The sequence below is a fragment of the Octopus bimaculoides genome, chromosome 3 (assembly GCF_046866305.1).
Source record: "Octopus bimaculoides isolate indiv1 chromosome 3, ASM4686630v1, whole genome shotgun sequence".
NCBI classification, from domain to species: Eukaryota; Metazoa; Mollusca; class Cephalopoda; order Octopoda; family Octopodidae; genus Octopus; species Octopus bimaculoides.
In genome coordinates this window covers 18,018,309-18,034,593 of record NC_142930.1, presented here as the reverse complement: position 1 = coordinate 18,034,593, position 16,285 = coordinate 18,018,309, and the positions used below count along the sequence as shown (strand labels likewise).

At 36.2% G+C, this 16,285-nt stretch overlaps 1 protein-coding gene across 5 annotated transcripts in view; it reads right to left on the bottom strand.

Annotated features, from left to right (window-relative positions):
- Positions 1-16,285, bottom strand: part of LOC106873711 (dual specificity mitogen-activated protein kinase kinase 4) — a 94,947-nt gene that overhangs the window by 59,652 nt on the left and 19,010 nt on the right. Inside the window, exon 1 of one of the 5 annotated variants that reach the window (XM_089348644.1) lies at positions 10,745-11,148. The exons of 2 other annotated variants lie outside the window; for them this stretch is intronic. Coding sequence is in view for 2 of the 3 variants with exons in the window: in XM_089348642.1 (XP_089204768.1) it covers positions 10,745-10,787 (43 nt within the window). In the remaining variant the exon portion in view is untranslated. Of the gene's footprint in view, positions 1-10,744; positions 11,149-16,285 lie in introns of those variants that run through there. 2 more of the 5 variants (XM_089348642.1, XM_089348643.1) reach the window with 2 other exon arrangements.

Sequence of the window (16,285 nt, the reverse complement as noted above, 5' to 3'; positions counted from 1 at the left end):
TCCTTACACAGTTGCTATGTCATGTGAATGACAAATTTACAGCAATGTGATTACAGCAGTGGCATTCAGAAAGGAAAAAGTAGATACTGGAGCTCAATGCAGTCCTTGGACTCATTGTGTCACTTCAAACTGTTCATCCCATGCCAACAAGGAACCTGGACATTAAAAGATGATGGCGAATAATATATATATATATATATATATATATATGGAGAGAGAGAGTGAGCAAAGTACTTCATTACACGTTGCTCTGCGATCATTTTGACATCTGATATGTGACGCTCAGTTGCACCCGTACAGGTAATGTTGATCTGATGGAGGGAGTGAGCTTATGTCTACACAAACATTTGATCACTACAAACAAATCATCTGTATGGTTGTTCGGTAAGAAATTGTCGAACCCTCATATGTTGTCTAATGACAAGAAAGTCCTAACAACAAGGTCTAATATCTACTCTTATCAGTTTATATATATATATATATATATATATATTTTGCATGTGTGTGTTTATGTATGCATGTTGTCCTAAGACATGTCCATGATTTAAAACTTGGGTTCAGATTTCCATCAATTGCTTATGACACTTGTTACCTTTTCAGTTTCTCTGATCTTTTGAGGCTTTTAAGATAGAATGTTTCTCTTCATTTCCTTTGCCTTATTTACAATTTGATGTATGTGTATACAAACAAACCCTTACATCTACATACACGGAAAACTATCAGTAACATCTACTTTTTTTGAGTACAAGACAAAGTAGGAGTTTGTACATGGTTACTCAAATTCTTAAAAACAGTAGTGAAATATCTGCCAGTCTAATACTTTACTCTTTAAGAGAAAATGAAGGATATATGGTTTGGAAATAGGAAAGAATGGTCATGGCTGGAATGCATTGATCATAGGTTTGCTTAGGAATTGTGCTGGGGTTAAACAACATTACCAGTTATGAAGAGACAGAATAGAAATTAATCTGGCAGGAAAATTGTCATTAAACTGGAAGACAACATTAAGAGAACAAATACTATATATATTATCACAAGTCATACATACATACATACATACATATAAAACATGGATTGTTATATACATTCACAGGATCTGTTAAAATATCAAATGTATGTGAACATGTTAATATATAATTAGCGTTTCAGTTAAATTGAACAAAGAAAAACCAAAGCGGATCTACATCTGCTTATGAAAGGTTATTGGTGAAATAAGGACGAAGGTTAGAATAATTAAATCTATTAAGAGAGCAAGCGTGTATGTGTCGTTAGCAGGATTATAAACTGGCTGTAGTGAGATAACAGTAATGGTTTTTAATGTTGGCACAGGGTGACAAATTGTGGAGGGTGGGAATAATCAATTAAGTCGATAATAATGTAACCATTGTCAGATTCGGTAGAGTGTCAGAGAAAGTGTCTCGCGATATTTAGTAACGCCTATTTATGTTTTGAATACAAATTCTGTCAGGGTCAACTCTGCCTTTCATCTTTCTGTGGGGAGCGGGGAATGATAAATATATATCAATTGAGTATTGAGCTTAATACAATGAACTATAACCTTCTCTGTAAATTTGGCCTTGTAACAGTTTCGGAAAGCAAATATTATCAATATATATAATATGCTGCATGTCTTTTTGTATATGCATATATATATTCTTTTATTTGTTTCAGTCATTTGACTGCGGCCATGCTGGAGCACCGCCTTTAGTCGAACAAATTGACCCCAGGACTTATTCTTTGTAAGCCTAGAACTTATTCTATCGTCCCTTTTGCTGAACTGCTAAGTTGCGGGGATGTAAACGCACCAGCATCGGTTGTCAAGTGAGGGTGGGAGGACAAACACAGACACACAAACATACATATCATCATTATCATTTAACATCTGTTGTCCATGCTGGCATGAGTTGGACAGTTTGATTGGGCTGCCACGCTGGAAGGCTGCACTATATATATGACAGGCTTCTTTCAGTTTCCGTCTACCAAATCCACTCACAAGGCTTTGGTTGGCCCAAGGATATAGTAGAAGACAATTGCCCAAGGTATCATGCAGTGGGACTGAACTTGGAACCATGCAGTTGGTAAGCAACCTACTTACTGCACAGCCACTCCTGTGCCTATACATTTTTTGTGAGTAACACTTTAATGTTTGTGGCTGTTGAATTTGTTCCACTTTATAATACTTATACTATCTAAATCACTTAACATGAGCTGGAGTCGTTCTGTTTATTTTTTGTATTTATCTCATAATGCTTAAATGAAAATTTTCTAAACTATACAAGTGTTTCTACACTCTTGCTATAACAGCATCTTTACTTAGTTATTCTGTTTGTCTTTTGTACATTCAGCTTCATTCTCTTGTCTTACATATAATAAAATACAATGAACTGGTCATGCAGAAAATTGGAAACAAAAGCAACAAACAGAGTGGGAGTGAGTGACAGTCAGAAATGCTAAATGCAGGTGAACTGTAATGAAATGTTTTGCTCTGAAGTTGTCAGTATTTTAATCAAAATGAAACTAAATTTTTATCATAAATCATATTTATTTTATCAATTTCACATACACAAACCTTAATATATATGAAATTGAATATCAAACTTGTTTGCTATCAAAGTATTATTGCTTACATAACATTTATAAATTTTATATAGATACATATACACGCACAGACACACACACACACACACATTCTTTCATTTTTTTTTTAGTTCATTTTTCTATGCCTGCCCTTTCTGAAACTATCATCATCATTGTTTAATGTCCGCTTTGCATGTTAGCATGGGTTGGATAGTTTGATTGAAGACTGGCAAGCTAGGAGGCTGCACCAGGCTCCAATGTAATCCTGCAAGGTTTCTTCAGCTGGATGCCCTTCCTAACGACAACCACTCTGAGTGTAGTGGGTGCTTTATACGTGCCCCCAGCACAGGTGCCAGTCAGGCGGCACTGGCATTGACCATGCTCGAATGGTTCTTTTTACATGCCACTGGCATGGGAACCATTCAGGCATGCACTGGCATTGACCATGCTCGAATGGTGCTTTTTACATGCCATTGGCGTGGGAACCAGTCAGGTGGCACTGGCTTTAGTCATGCTCAAATGGTGCTTTTTATGCGCCACCGGCACTGGTATCGGCCATGACTATGATTTCACTTGACTCAGCAGGTCTTTTCAAGCACAGCATATTGCTCGACGATTGAAGGGTACTTTTAAATGGGCTGGTTATGCGACATTGGCATCAGCCATGGCTATGATCTCACTTGACTTGCTGGGTCTTCTTAATCACATCTACCCAAAGGTCTTGGTTGCTTGTCATTGCCTCTGTGAGGCCCAACGTTCGAAGGTTTTGCTTCACCCTCTCATCTTATGTCTTCCTGGGTCTACCTCTTCCACAGGTTCCTTCCACTGTTAGGGAGTGATACTTCTTCACACAGCTGTCCTCATTCAAATGCAACACATGGCCATGCCAGCACAGTCGTCTCTCTTGTACACCACATCTGATGCTTCTTATATCCAACTTTTCTCTCAGAGTGGTTACACTCTGTCATATATGCACACTGGCATTACACATCCAGTGGAGCATACTAGCTTCATTCCTTTCTAGCCTACGCATGTCCTCAGCAGTCACAATCCATGTTTCACTGCCGTATAGCATGGTTGTTCACACACATGCATCATACAGTGTACCTTTGACTCTGAGCGAGAGGCCCTTTATTACCAGCAGAGGTAGGAGCTCCCTGAACTTTGCCTGGGCTCATATATATATATATATATATATATATATATATATATATATATATATATATATATATATACAGAGGCATCAAGTTGTTGGATTAGGTAATGAAAGTCACGGAGAGGGTCATAGCCCAACTAATTAGGGAGAGAGTCAGTTTAGATGAGATGCAGCTTGGGTTTGTGCCAAGGAAAAGCACCACTGATGCTATATTTCTGGTAAGACAGCTGCAGGAAAAATACCTAACCAAAGATAAACCTCTGTACCTGGCTTTCGTTGAGATGGAGAAAGCCTTTGACAGGGTCCTCCGATCCCTTACCTGGTGGTCAATGAGGAAACTAGGGATAGAAGAATGGTTAGTGAGAGCTGTGTGAGCCATGTACAGAGACGCTGTCAGTAAGGTGAGGGTTGCCAATGAGTACAGTGAAGAATTCCAGGTAGAGGTAGGGGTCCACCAAGGTCCAGTCCTCAGCCCCCTCCTATTTATCATAGTCCTCCAGGCAATAACACAAGAATTCAAGACAGGATGCTCCTGGGAGCTCCTCTATGCTGATGACCTTGCACTAATTGCTGAGTCACTATCAGAACTAGAAGCAAGTGTATCTGTCAGGTGTGGAAGCAAGGACTAGAATCAAAGGGCCTTAGAGTCAACCTAGCTAAAACCAAAGTCCTAATAAATAGGAAGGTAGACAAAACACAAACCCCTTCAGGTAGATGGCCCTGTTTGATTTGCAGAAAAGGCGTAGGTAGAAACTCTATAAGATGTACCCAGTGTAAGCTATGGACATGTAAGAGGTGCAGCAATATCAAAGGAAGGCTAACTAGGAAGTTAGTTTTTGTATGTGGCAGTCCATACAAAAACTATCAACATAGCTTTTCTCATGACATGGACAATGACAAGGTTATTATATCCAGTAAGGATATGTCTGAATATTGTAATTACACAACCGTACAGTTATATGATTAATACACTGTATTTTTGCTCATGACTTTTACAAAGTCATACAGTTCTACCAAAGAAACGTTCGGCTATTTGTCACACGTACTTTCCATAGGATTACCAAAGAGATTTGTAAGGATTCCTTATTTTTGTGTGGTAATAGCTGTAACTGGCATTTCGTCGGTTACGACGACAAGGGTTCCAGTTGATCCGGTCAACGGAACAGCATACTCGTGAAATTAATGTGCAAGTGGCTGAGCACTCAATAGATACACATAGTCTTAATGTAGTTCTCCGGGAGATTCAGCGTGACGAAATCTGACCAAGCTGGCAGTTCAAAATACAGATTGTACTCATTTTAACCAGCTGAGTGGACTGGAGCAACGTGAAATAAAATTTCTGGCTCAAGGACAAGACGTGCCGCTGGGAACCGAACTGACGACCTTACGATTGTGAAATACCTTAGTCACAAAGCCACGTATAGAAAGGAACAAACAAGAAGTTATGTTTATGTTTTTCACAAGCAGAATTTGTGACAAGTCTAATAATACCAACAGCCAAGTTTTCTTGATTAGGAGATAAAAAGAAAATAATCAACCTTGTGGAGAAATACGTAAAGTTAAATCCATTCAGCTATACACTGATACTTATTTTAAGGACATCGAGTTGATGTAAGAAAGGCTTGAGTTGGTTCCGGCATGATTTGTAACAAGAACAATGAGGTACTGAACCTATTTAGCGACGCATCTAGCTCCATATTTAACTGACTCGACTTTAAAAAGATGAAAAACGAAATGACAAGCTGCTCATCTACTCCCAGACACACGGAATTGAGCAGGCTTCACGACCCCTGAAGAAATCTTCATGTGGTCATTTAACCTGCTAGAAATAACAGAAATAAATCTTTCTCAAATTGATCCTTGCCATCTTAAGAAATGGGAAGGACACATTGGCTAATGTAGTCTCAGATACACTGTGCCCCCCCCCCCACCAAAGACGGGTTGGCCATAACTAGAATGCCTTTGATTATATCAATCAGGGCTGACTCGGAATTTTGACAACTTAGTTTTCTTAGCAAGGACGATGAAAGAATTAAAAAAACCCGCAAAACATGAATTAGGGAGCCTTTACATTATCGTACGACTTGCTAGAAATAGTAGCCGAATTACTGTCAAATCACACGACAATCTTAGAAAAGGACACATATAATGAGGAAATGGGCTCCAAACACGGGGAAAAAAGACGGGATAGTCATGGCTGAAAACCTTTGAATATATGATCAAGGTTGAGCTGAGGGTTAAACATTAACATCAGCAACTAGCATTAATGTCACGGTGTCAGCAAAAGCCAATATAGTAAAATGAAGAAAGCTAAGTTTTGTGATAGAGGGGGAATAAAAAGTTGACTTCAATAAACCACGCTTCGCGAGAGAACAAAACACAAGCTAGAACCTGATGTAACCGTTGATAAAATTTTATAACTGAAAACATTCTCGTATACTGTGGGAAGTGAGTTCTGATGAAGACGGGCTCAAATCGGAAAGGTCATTTCTCAGGGCACACATGCTGTTCTCATCTTACGAATTCTTGAGAAAATGGTCGAATTTCAACTGAAAGTTTTAAAGATAACAAAGTAAAGTAGAAAAGAACGGAGGCATACCTATGGCCGTTAATACTTGGAATTGTCAACAACATTAATACTAAGACGAAATATTTCCTCTTTCAAATTATTCTTAAGATCTAGGTTAGATCGAGCAAAACTATTCTGTTTTCAGGCACGGAGAAAAGTACTTTTCTTTTTGGTCTTATAATACGCTGTCTTATTAAAACTAATAAAACAAAGCCATTTTTTTTTTCAAGTCAGAAGAAAGAAAAAAAAAATCGATTAAATATTGTATAATACTGATACTTATTACATCGACCTTGGAACGATAAAAGGCATTGTCGACTCCAGAGGTTTCAAGATCTTTTACAGCCCTAATTAATTTCTTATATTGGCATAAGTTCACAAGTACATAATCACTTGAAACAGCCCTACAATATATTTGTTAACTATTTAATGGATAAAGAGAACAAAATATAAACCCTCGTGGAATCTGAACAACCATATGCTGAACAACGAAATATCGTTTGTTAGTAATTAAGGCATAAACTGTCATTTACAATACACAAGAAATCAAATTTAGAGAGGAGAGAGAAAGATGACAGTAAGCCTTTCTCAAATGCCACTAAATCACATGTGAGGGCGTTAGACACCATCTGCTGTCCTGTAATTTTCTTACAATGGCACAGCACCAAACGAAAGGGCTGTACACCCATAAATAACAACAGCAACAAATCAGAATATAAAATGAGTTTGTATTGTAACCGAGTTGTTGCTTTTGCGACCTTGAGGCATAAAGTAATACTGTCCACCTGAAATATTGAAGTACCTGAGACTACACACCCACATCTGTGATGTGTAACAGCGAAAATAATAGTTATAGATATCAATCTTTCATCTATCGCTATTCTATTAAAATATTAACTTCAATAGCTTTCCAGAAACGACAAATTTCTCAAAAAATATATACAAGTGATAAACAGCTACATTGGCGCAATACTACAAACATTAAGCGACGATCGACACCAGGTGTTGTTAGCTCGGGGTTTGCTTCGATGAAGCAGATCAAAAACATTAAAACACCATATTATTTTTTTCTGACACAAAATTCTTACACAAACTAATGTGGCGGAGGTAAAGAATACGTACACCACCCATTTTCGGCGTAACCCTAACTCTAAACACCGGGTGTACGTATTCTTTACTTTCGCCAACTAATGTATTCTCCCTTTTTTTTTTTTTCGAGGGTTGGATACAATTTTAGTGGTTCCCTCGCTAGTTTGAATCAACACCAGTGTATGTATCTCACACACGTGTTTGTGTGTGTGTGTGTGTGTGTTTGTGTGTGAGTATAAACATCTGGTATTCATTTTATCGATCTTCGACGAGAAAATGACAGGGTCAACACTGCAGGGTTTAAATGATAAGTCTGCATCAGCGGAATTTGAACTCAGATTGCAGAGCAGACGAAAATGAAATTGTAGCGATAGCGATATGACAGTATATTGAGAGTAGTGTACGAAACTCTGCTTTAATAAAATAACAAGGCAATCTTCAGTGAAAGTAAAAATAATTATATCATAAAATATACCGTGTGGGTGGAAAAAAAACGCAGGATCAAAAACAATTTATAAAAAAAGAAAAAGAAAAATCACTCGAAAATTACAATCATAATCCAACATTATTTTACTGGTTTTAGACAAACAAGCACCGATTTCTTAACTTTGGTATCACTGAGGAAATTTGAGATTTCAACTAAGAGACCCTTTACTATTTTGTATGTGCCAATGCTAAAACTCATTATTACTAGACTTAATCATTTGTTTATAATGTCTCAGTTAGAAAACCCACCCTTTATTATACAACTGAATAGTTAACACACTTCAATATATACCCCATACGTACTAAACAGGTATGGGACCCATTATTCAATATCCAGAATTTTCTGAAAAAGCACATACAATGAAATCAAGTGTAATATTCAAAAAGCAAGCCAAACAATTCTTCTGATTATTTAAGTTAGGATTAAAAAAAAATGTGGTATTTTATGAAGAAATTTCTCACACTGTCTCACTCTTTTCAGCTCTGCGAAACTATTGCCTTCTTTCTATGTCTCTAAGTTAGATATCTGAATTCCAAGAATAAAATGAAAAAATATCCCGCAAAAATTAGGTCCTAGACATATTGGTTAAACGGCCTCAAGAGGTGGTGCCGATAAATGTGTGAACATCCATATCTACATTCACATATACAAATATATGAACATACATCTGTATAAATACATTGCATACACTAGTATTTTTCCATAAGTATATGTATACAGTTATATACACAATAATATGTACACATGTATAAATGAACTGTGTTCGTGTATGTATGTGTATATATATATATATATATATATTTCTATATATATATATATATATATATATATATATACATATATATATATATATATATATGTATACACACACACACACACACACAGAGTTCATTTATACATGTGGGTGTGTATATGTAAACATACATAAACAGATAATTGTATATAAAGAATTTTTACACACGCACTTACAGAATACTGAAGAAGACATAATGTTAGAATGGCATGTAATTAGGAAAAGAAAACAAACTACATTCGTTTTCAATAAGTACATCCTGTTGATGGCAGGAAGAGCGAAAGTAGGGGACAAATCCGTTTAATGAGGACGTCAATATTGCTATGAATCATTACTCATGGTGTAGAAAATCTGGCCATCATGATTTAAGAAAAGAGAAGAAAATCTGAAAACGGGTACAAATGAAATAAAGAAAATAAAAGAAATTACACACACAAATAAACAATAGCCGGTAGTAGTTCATTTAAGAACATGGTTAATTGCATGGCGTTACAAATTAGAACTTTCAGAGATAATTGAAATTATAATTAATCTTAGAATAACATTTTGTGAAATGGATAAAAAAGATTGTCTTCACAAATTGTAGTGGTGAATATATTTGCACGTCGGTATGCATGTGTGTGTGTGTGTGTGTGTATATATATATATATATATATATATATATATATATATATATATATACACACACACACAGAAATACATATACAGACACTTAAATGCACATATAAACATACATATACGTATACACACACCTTCCATTACAAGGGTAAATGAAGAAAATTGTAACGGAATCGGATTGTAATCAAAATTTTTATAGTAAAACTATTCTGAAAAATGAAAAGACACCAGATGATCGAAAGAATACAATAAAATATATACACAATGTAAATATGAGTATATCTACCAAGGTTTTTCTCACTCCCTGTTTAAGGCATTGCTAATATGACAATTGTAAGTTAAGGAGTGGATGAAAGTAAGAAGAGGAGCTCGATTTCGGCTATTCAACATCTAAAATTAAATTCTAAAGCACTATCGAAGCAGCAATGCCTGTAGAAACAATATATAAGTTCTATATAAAACGAAGTACGATATGTAATTTGAAATACACAAACTGAACGGTGAATGTGTGTTGAAACCATTAACACAGAATGAAAAGTATTACACACACACATACAAATTTATTACATACGTTTGTGTATTATGAGTTGACCACAATATTGTGTGTGTGTGTGTGTGTGTGTGTGTGTGTGTATATATATTTGTGTACACACACATACATATATGTTCATTCCGACAGGTATATTTTACATAACAATAAAGACTTCAGTTTTGATTTTTAAAAGAAGATTACACAACCGTATAAGTATTACTACATTGATTTTGACCGGGACTTCAAGTTTCGCCTAACGGCTTGTTCAACTCACTTTTAATATTGATTCTTCTTATGACTAAATGTTGTTCTGTTTTTTTGTAATATCACCCCACCCATATTAACATGTGTAATTACACACACTTTATATAGTGTGTATGGAAGATGGTGACATTATAAACCTTTTTTAAAACTAACACACATTCATGTATGCCCGCCCCAATTTCTCAAGAAGCACCAGCTTAATAAATAAGATATAAAAAAAAACTTCAAGATCAAACCAGAATGAATTCGAAGTTTTTTTTTTTTTTTAAATGGGAAAGAATGAAAGACAGACAGGACCAAAATTGGTTAATGTTGGTCTTGTTGGAAGAAATTACGAAGAAAATAGCCCAAAGAAAAGACTAAGACAATTCGAAAAGCAACACCCAACCTTCCAGGAAACATACTGGACTGTCTCAAGAATTATCAAGATAAACAATTTAAACGTTTCAGTTATGATGAAAGCTTTAACAAAATCAAGGATTATAATTAAAATTGAAGTGAAAATGTTACGACTACAGCTGTAATATTTAGAAACTCAGTTATAAACGTATATATATAAGTATATGTATGTATATATAAGTAAACGTATCTATCGCTATACACCTCTTTTTCTTCATTTATGTATATATATATATATATGTATATATCTATATAGCTACCTTGTTTGTTGTCTGTTCTACTTAACTTGTCTGGATCGGCCATTTTGCAAGTGTTTTCTCTCACCCACCTCTTACTTCTCCTCTTTCTTTCCCCTTCTGCTTTTGTTGTTGTTGGTGTTGTTGTGTAAAGAGAGAGATGATGGTGGAGGTGTTAACACTGTCAATTTCAATAGTGAGGGTGTGTGGTGGTAGCAACGAGTAGTAGTGTAGTGAAAGGTATGGTGGCGGCGGCGGCGTGTAGTGCAGTGATAAGAGAGCTGGCAGGAGAGTGTAGTATAGTGATAGGACTGATGATGATGATGGTGGTGGGTATTAGTAGATTCTTATGATGGTGGCGGTGGTAGTGTTAATTATGGAGGTAGTATTTATGATAATGATTGTAGTGTTGGTGCTGATGGTGTTTGTTCGTGAAGGTTGGAGGCGAGCAGCAATGGTAGTACTAGTGGTCGGTGTGATAGTATGAATTCGGGAGGCAGGAGAAAGACAGATAGTTAGAGAGAGAAAGAGAGAGAGAGGTACAGAGAAAAGAAGATAGAGAGAATACGAAAAAGAGGAAAAAGGAACAATTGAGAAAGTGAGAAGGAAAAGCAGAAAAATATAGAGCGAGATTTAGAGAGATGTGACAATGTTCTTCGAAATTCCTCTATTTTCAACCCTCTATTCTACCCCCCTCTTTCTCTCTCCCTATATATATATATATATATATACATTCACATTATATATATAGAGAGATATATAGATGTATAATACTCACACACACACACATATATTATATATATATATATATATATATATATATATATAGAGAGAGAGAGAGAGGTTGAACATTTCTTTACACTAGCAAACACACATATACCTGAATCTGAGTTAGTGTGTGTATGAACGTATGTATGAAGAACGGTAGAAAGAGCTAAAGACCGTAAAAAGAAACAGCAGACGAGAAAAAGGGTAAGGCGAGAGATAGAGAGAGAGAGAGCGAGATAGTGCACGTGTATGTATTTAACAATCCCTTTTCTGTCATACACTCTCTCGCTCTACATACATACATAGAAATCGAGAGATTGCGGCACAATCGCAAGCATATGCTTTCTCTAATCTCCTGTGTCTCTAAATGTATTTATATATTAATTTCACTTTCACTATACACACACATACACACTCACACACTAATTATTTAGAGAGAGTGTATGGGGAAAATAATTTACAGCACAAATGTACTCTCTTTGTAAGTGTGAAAGACACACATATGTATACATATATAATATTTATATACACATATAAAGATTAATATTTCTGTACTCTGGTTATTATTATTTTCTTGTCTACGTTTTGTTTGCAATGTCCTGTACCCAGATATGCACCTATATATACAGGTAGACGTAGGTATGCACATACCTGTACGTATATATGCATATACTCATTTATTATTGTTTTATATATATATATATATATATATATATATATATATATATATATATATATATATATATATATATATATATGCACACCACACGCGCGCGCACACACGTGTGTGTTTTTGCGCGCGTGCGTATATATTTCAATGGTTGGTTGATCGTAATCAAAATTCAGAGTTGCAGCGATACACCAAAATTGAAAGCAATCTAAGCAAAATTAAGGTGGGATGGGTGGGGTGGTGGTGGTGGAGCTAATTTTGCGAATGAGAAACACTAGATCCATCATCTTAAGTATAACTCTGAGTACCGCGAGTTACGTGATCAACCGTTACTCGAGCCGCGCTGTATATGAAGTAATAACCATAACAAAACGTAAAAGAAAAGAGAGAGAGAGAGGAATATGAAAAGTAAAGAAAATCAACTGAAATGAGAAAATGTGGAAGAAAGAACGGAGAGGAAGTAGAAAAATGCGAAGAGAGCAGGTTGTGTAACGGTTATTCTGCTGTCACTTCAAGAAAATCGTCACTACTTATATATATATGGCTTACATATGACTACTTCCGTCACCACCGCTATTGCATGTTAACGCGGTTGACTTACGTAGTCTGTTGGCCTGCTAGAAATAGCAGCAAAATATCCCTCGAATTGCGGCATACTTGTCTTACTGGAACGTCAGAGTCAGATGGTATTAGTTTTAGATCCGCTATTGTCTGTGAAATAAACAGTGGTGTATGGGTACGGCTGGAATACTTTTGGTTCATGGATCTAGATAGATCTGCTGGAATTAATGACTGACCTTGGGTTATAAACCGCTATTACAAAAAATTTATCGCCATAATCATATACTTCGCTGTCAACTGTCGCGAACACTACTCTCTTTCTCACTATCAACATTAACACCATCATCAGCATGTCTCCGCCCCACCTCTCACACACATAACATCAACGTTATTGTCACAACCACCATGCCAAACACAATCATCATCATCATCAACATCATCATCATCAGCTGTAATATCATCAACTACTGACCACTACCACCACTACTACTACTATAACCACCACCAAACCCAGCATTGAGTCTCGCCTGTCGTAGCTCTTTATCATTTTATACATCTCACGCTAGCGTCTGTAGTAATACTAACAATGGTACATTAACTATTAGTAAAAACTATTATAACGTTTATCATTATTATTATTATTATTATTATTATTATTATAGTAATAGTAGTAGTTGTAATAGTAGTAGTAGTTGTGGAAATAGTTTATTATGTGCAGCAGTAGAGTTGTAGTCTTAGTAGTAATGGTAATGGTAGTAATAACAGGAGCAATGATTGTGTTAGTAGAAGCAGAAGCAGTAGAAGGAGTATTAGTAATGGCAGTTATTTTTCTTTAACCTCATTTCGTTTTGAATGGGTTAACTACCAAGGACTGAAATCATTTTAGTTGTGACCAATCTGTCTGTTTTAAGGACTACATTATCCAATGTGTCCTTCTTTGTTTAAGTCAGTAGGGGGAGGGGGCACTGATTTGAGGGAAATTTGGTTGCTATTTCTAGCAAGACTACAGACTAAATAAAATAAAAGTGTTTACCAACCTTTCCTATGCTTTCGCACGTCTAGGTGCTTGATTAATTTTTGTATCCCTTACAAAAGTAATATCACATTTTACTCCTTTTACTCTTTTACTTGTTTCAGTCATTTGACTGCGGCCATGCTGGAGCACCACCTTTAGTCGAGCAAATCGACCCTAGGACTTATTCTTTGTAAGCCCAGCACTTATTCTATCGGTCTCTTTTGCCGAGCCGCTAAGTGACGGGGACATAAACACACCAGCATCGGTTGTCAAGCAATGCTAAGGGGACAAACACAGACACACACACACACACATATATATACATATATACGACAGGCTTCTTTCAGTTTCTGTCTACCAAATCCACTCACAAGGCTTTGGTCGGCCCGAGGCTATAGTAGAAAACACTTGCCCAAGATGCCACGCAGTGGGACTGAACCCGGAACCATGTGGTTGGTAAGCAAGCTACTTACCATACAGCCACTCCTGCGCCATTTGGAGATGAAAAGAAAATTTTCAAATAACTAATTAATTTTTCTTTAATTGAACCACATAGGAAAGAACATGTTCTTGATATACCAAATAGAACATAGTCAATTTTGAGAGTAAATTAATTTTATTTTCAATAATGATTTTAATAAATTTTAATAAAGTATATACTTTCACTCTTAGTTTCACCCATTGAAATTGCATTTAATACCCCCAGAGTGTGCAAGCAACCCAGGTTAAGAACTCCTGTTTGATCATGGTAATATTTTGTGTTGTTAGTAGTAGTAGTAGTGATTTCTCAGGGTATAAGCTTTGAAATTGTTGAGGGGAGCTAGCTCTGAATGAAGGTAGTGCCCGTTGTCTTTGTGGGCCTTCTGAGACCCTTGAGATTGATACTGGTTAATGTTAAGCTTAGATCAGTCATGAGCAAACTGCAGACCATGAAATGGTACACCTAATGGAAAATTATCTTGGATTATTTTGGTAGTGTAGCTCTAGCCTGCCTGATGAAGAGCCATGTCTCATGCGACCAACTTCTTGGAAAAAGTTGCCCATGCCTGGCTTAGACTGTTATTATCCATGACTGCAGGAAATCCATGTATGAGGAGAGAATTTTAGAGAGCTGATGTTCTAGGAACAAATGACCAAGTGTAGTGGCTAGCAGGGTCTAGTGATGTGAATGATGAGAGGTAGAGGGATGAGTAATGCATAAGTGGAAGTGACATGAGACAAACCATCACTAAGGAATTGAGGCCATTGTGGTAGCTGTAGAGAAGACACAAAGTGGACATAGCTCATATGCACCAGAAGCTGGTGTTTGTGAGTGTGATTTTGTGTCTGTTAGTTGAGTGGCTTTTCTTTGGATGCAGATTAAGATGTCACTGTGTGCAGCAAGCAACACCATCAGCATTCCAGATGTAGGGGAAGCACTGCATTATGGATCTCAGCTGAACTTAATAGAAGGTCAGTCATTGTTGACAGCTAATGAATTAAGAAAGCATAAAAGGTCAAAGATCAAGAGATGCAGTCAAAAGACAGGCCTTGTCAAGGAAAGAAGTGTCTGTGACCTTCACAGATGCACTGAGACTGGTAATATAGCTGATGTTCAATTTCCAACTTTTGAGGAACAGTCATTCCTCTTTCTTCGTTTCTTTACGATGATCGTTGATGTAAATGAAATGAGAATTACCATAGCTACAATCAGGAATATGATACATAGGGTCTCTTTTCAAACAATTAGTAAGCAATAACTCCTAGAGGCTTTAAGTTTTAAAAATATGAAGCAGGGGAGGTAACTTCAGTGAGATCAGCTGAAATTTTTGGAAAATGAAGATGATTTCAGAACTGAATTGTTGATATCACTTACAGGAAGCTTTAAGTGTAATCTAGTGATAGATATATTATGTGCTTTTGTACTTTTGCTGGTTTCTTTTACTAGTCTGTGGCCATGCTAGAGCTCTAATCAATTATAACAACCACAGTGTTGTGATTTTAGCTGTATTTCTTTGGTTGACTTTTGAAGGATTGACCTGGACCAGATATGAACTAAAAGCATAAAGGGATGTAACCAAATATTGCAAGGTTTTTGTTTGCTACTCCACCAATTCTGTCATCTTTTATAGTTACTATTGCAGGGAACTTCTATGCGTTTGCCTAACCTGCTAAAAATGCAGCAAGATCTTCAAATCACAAACTTCCCTACTCAAAAATAAAAGAATGAAGTACAGATTGGATAATGTATCCCTTGATGTATTATGTTTTGAAAAAAAGACATGATGGTCAGTAGGAATGTTTTTCATTCTAGGCCTTGCCAAGAGCTAAATAACAACTAGTCTATTAATTTCTTATTTAGCCACATAAAGGAATAAACTTATATGATATTCATGTATTTTTAGTTCCTCTTATTTTTTCTCTTTCAAATGAAATGAAGTGAAGTGAATTGGAGTAGTTCCAATAAAGAACTGAAACTGGCTTGTGGTGGGGTGAAGTTTGAAGAAGGACGAGGAAAAAGGAGATGACAGAAGTGGTGAGAAGAAAAGAAAAAAAAGAAAAAAACAAATGA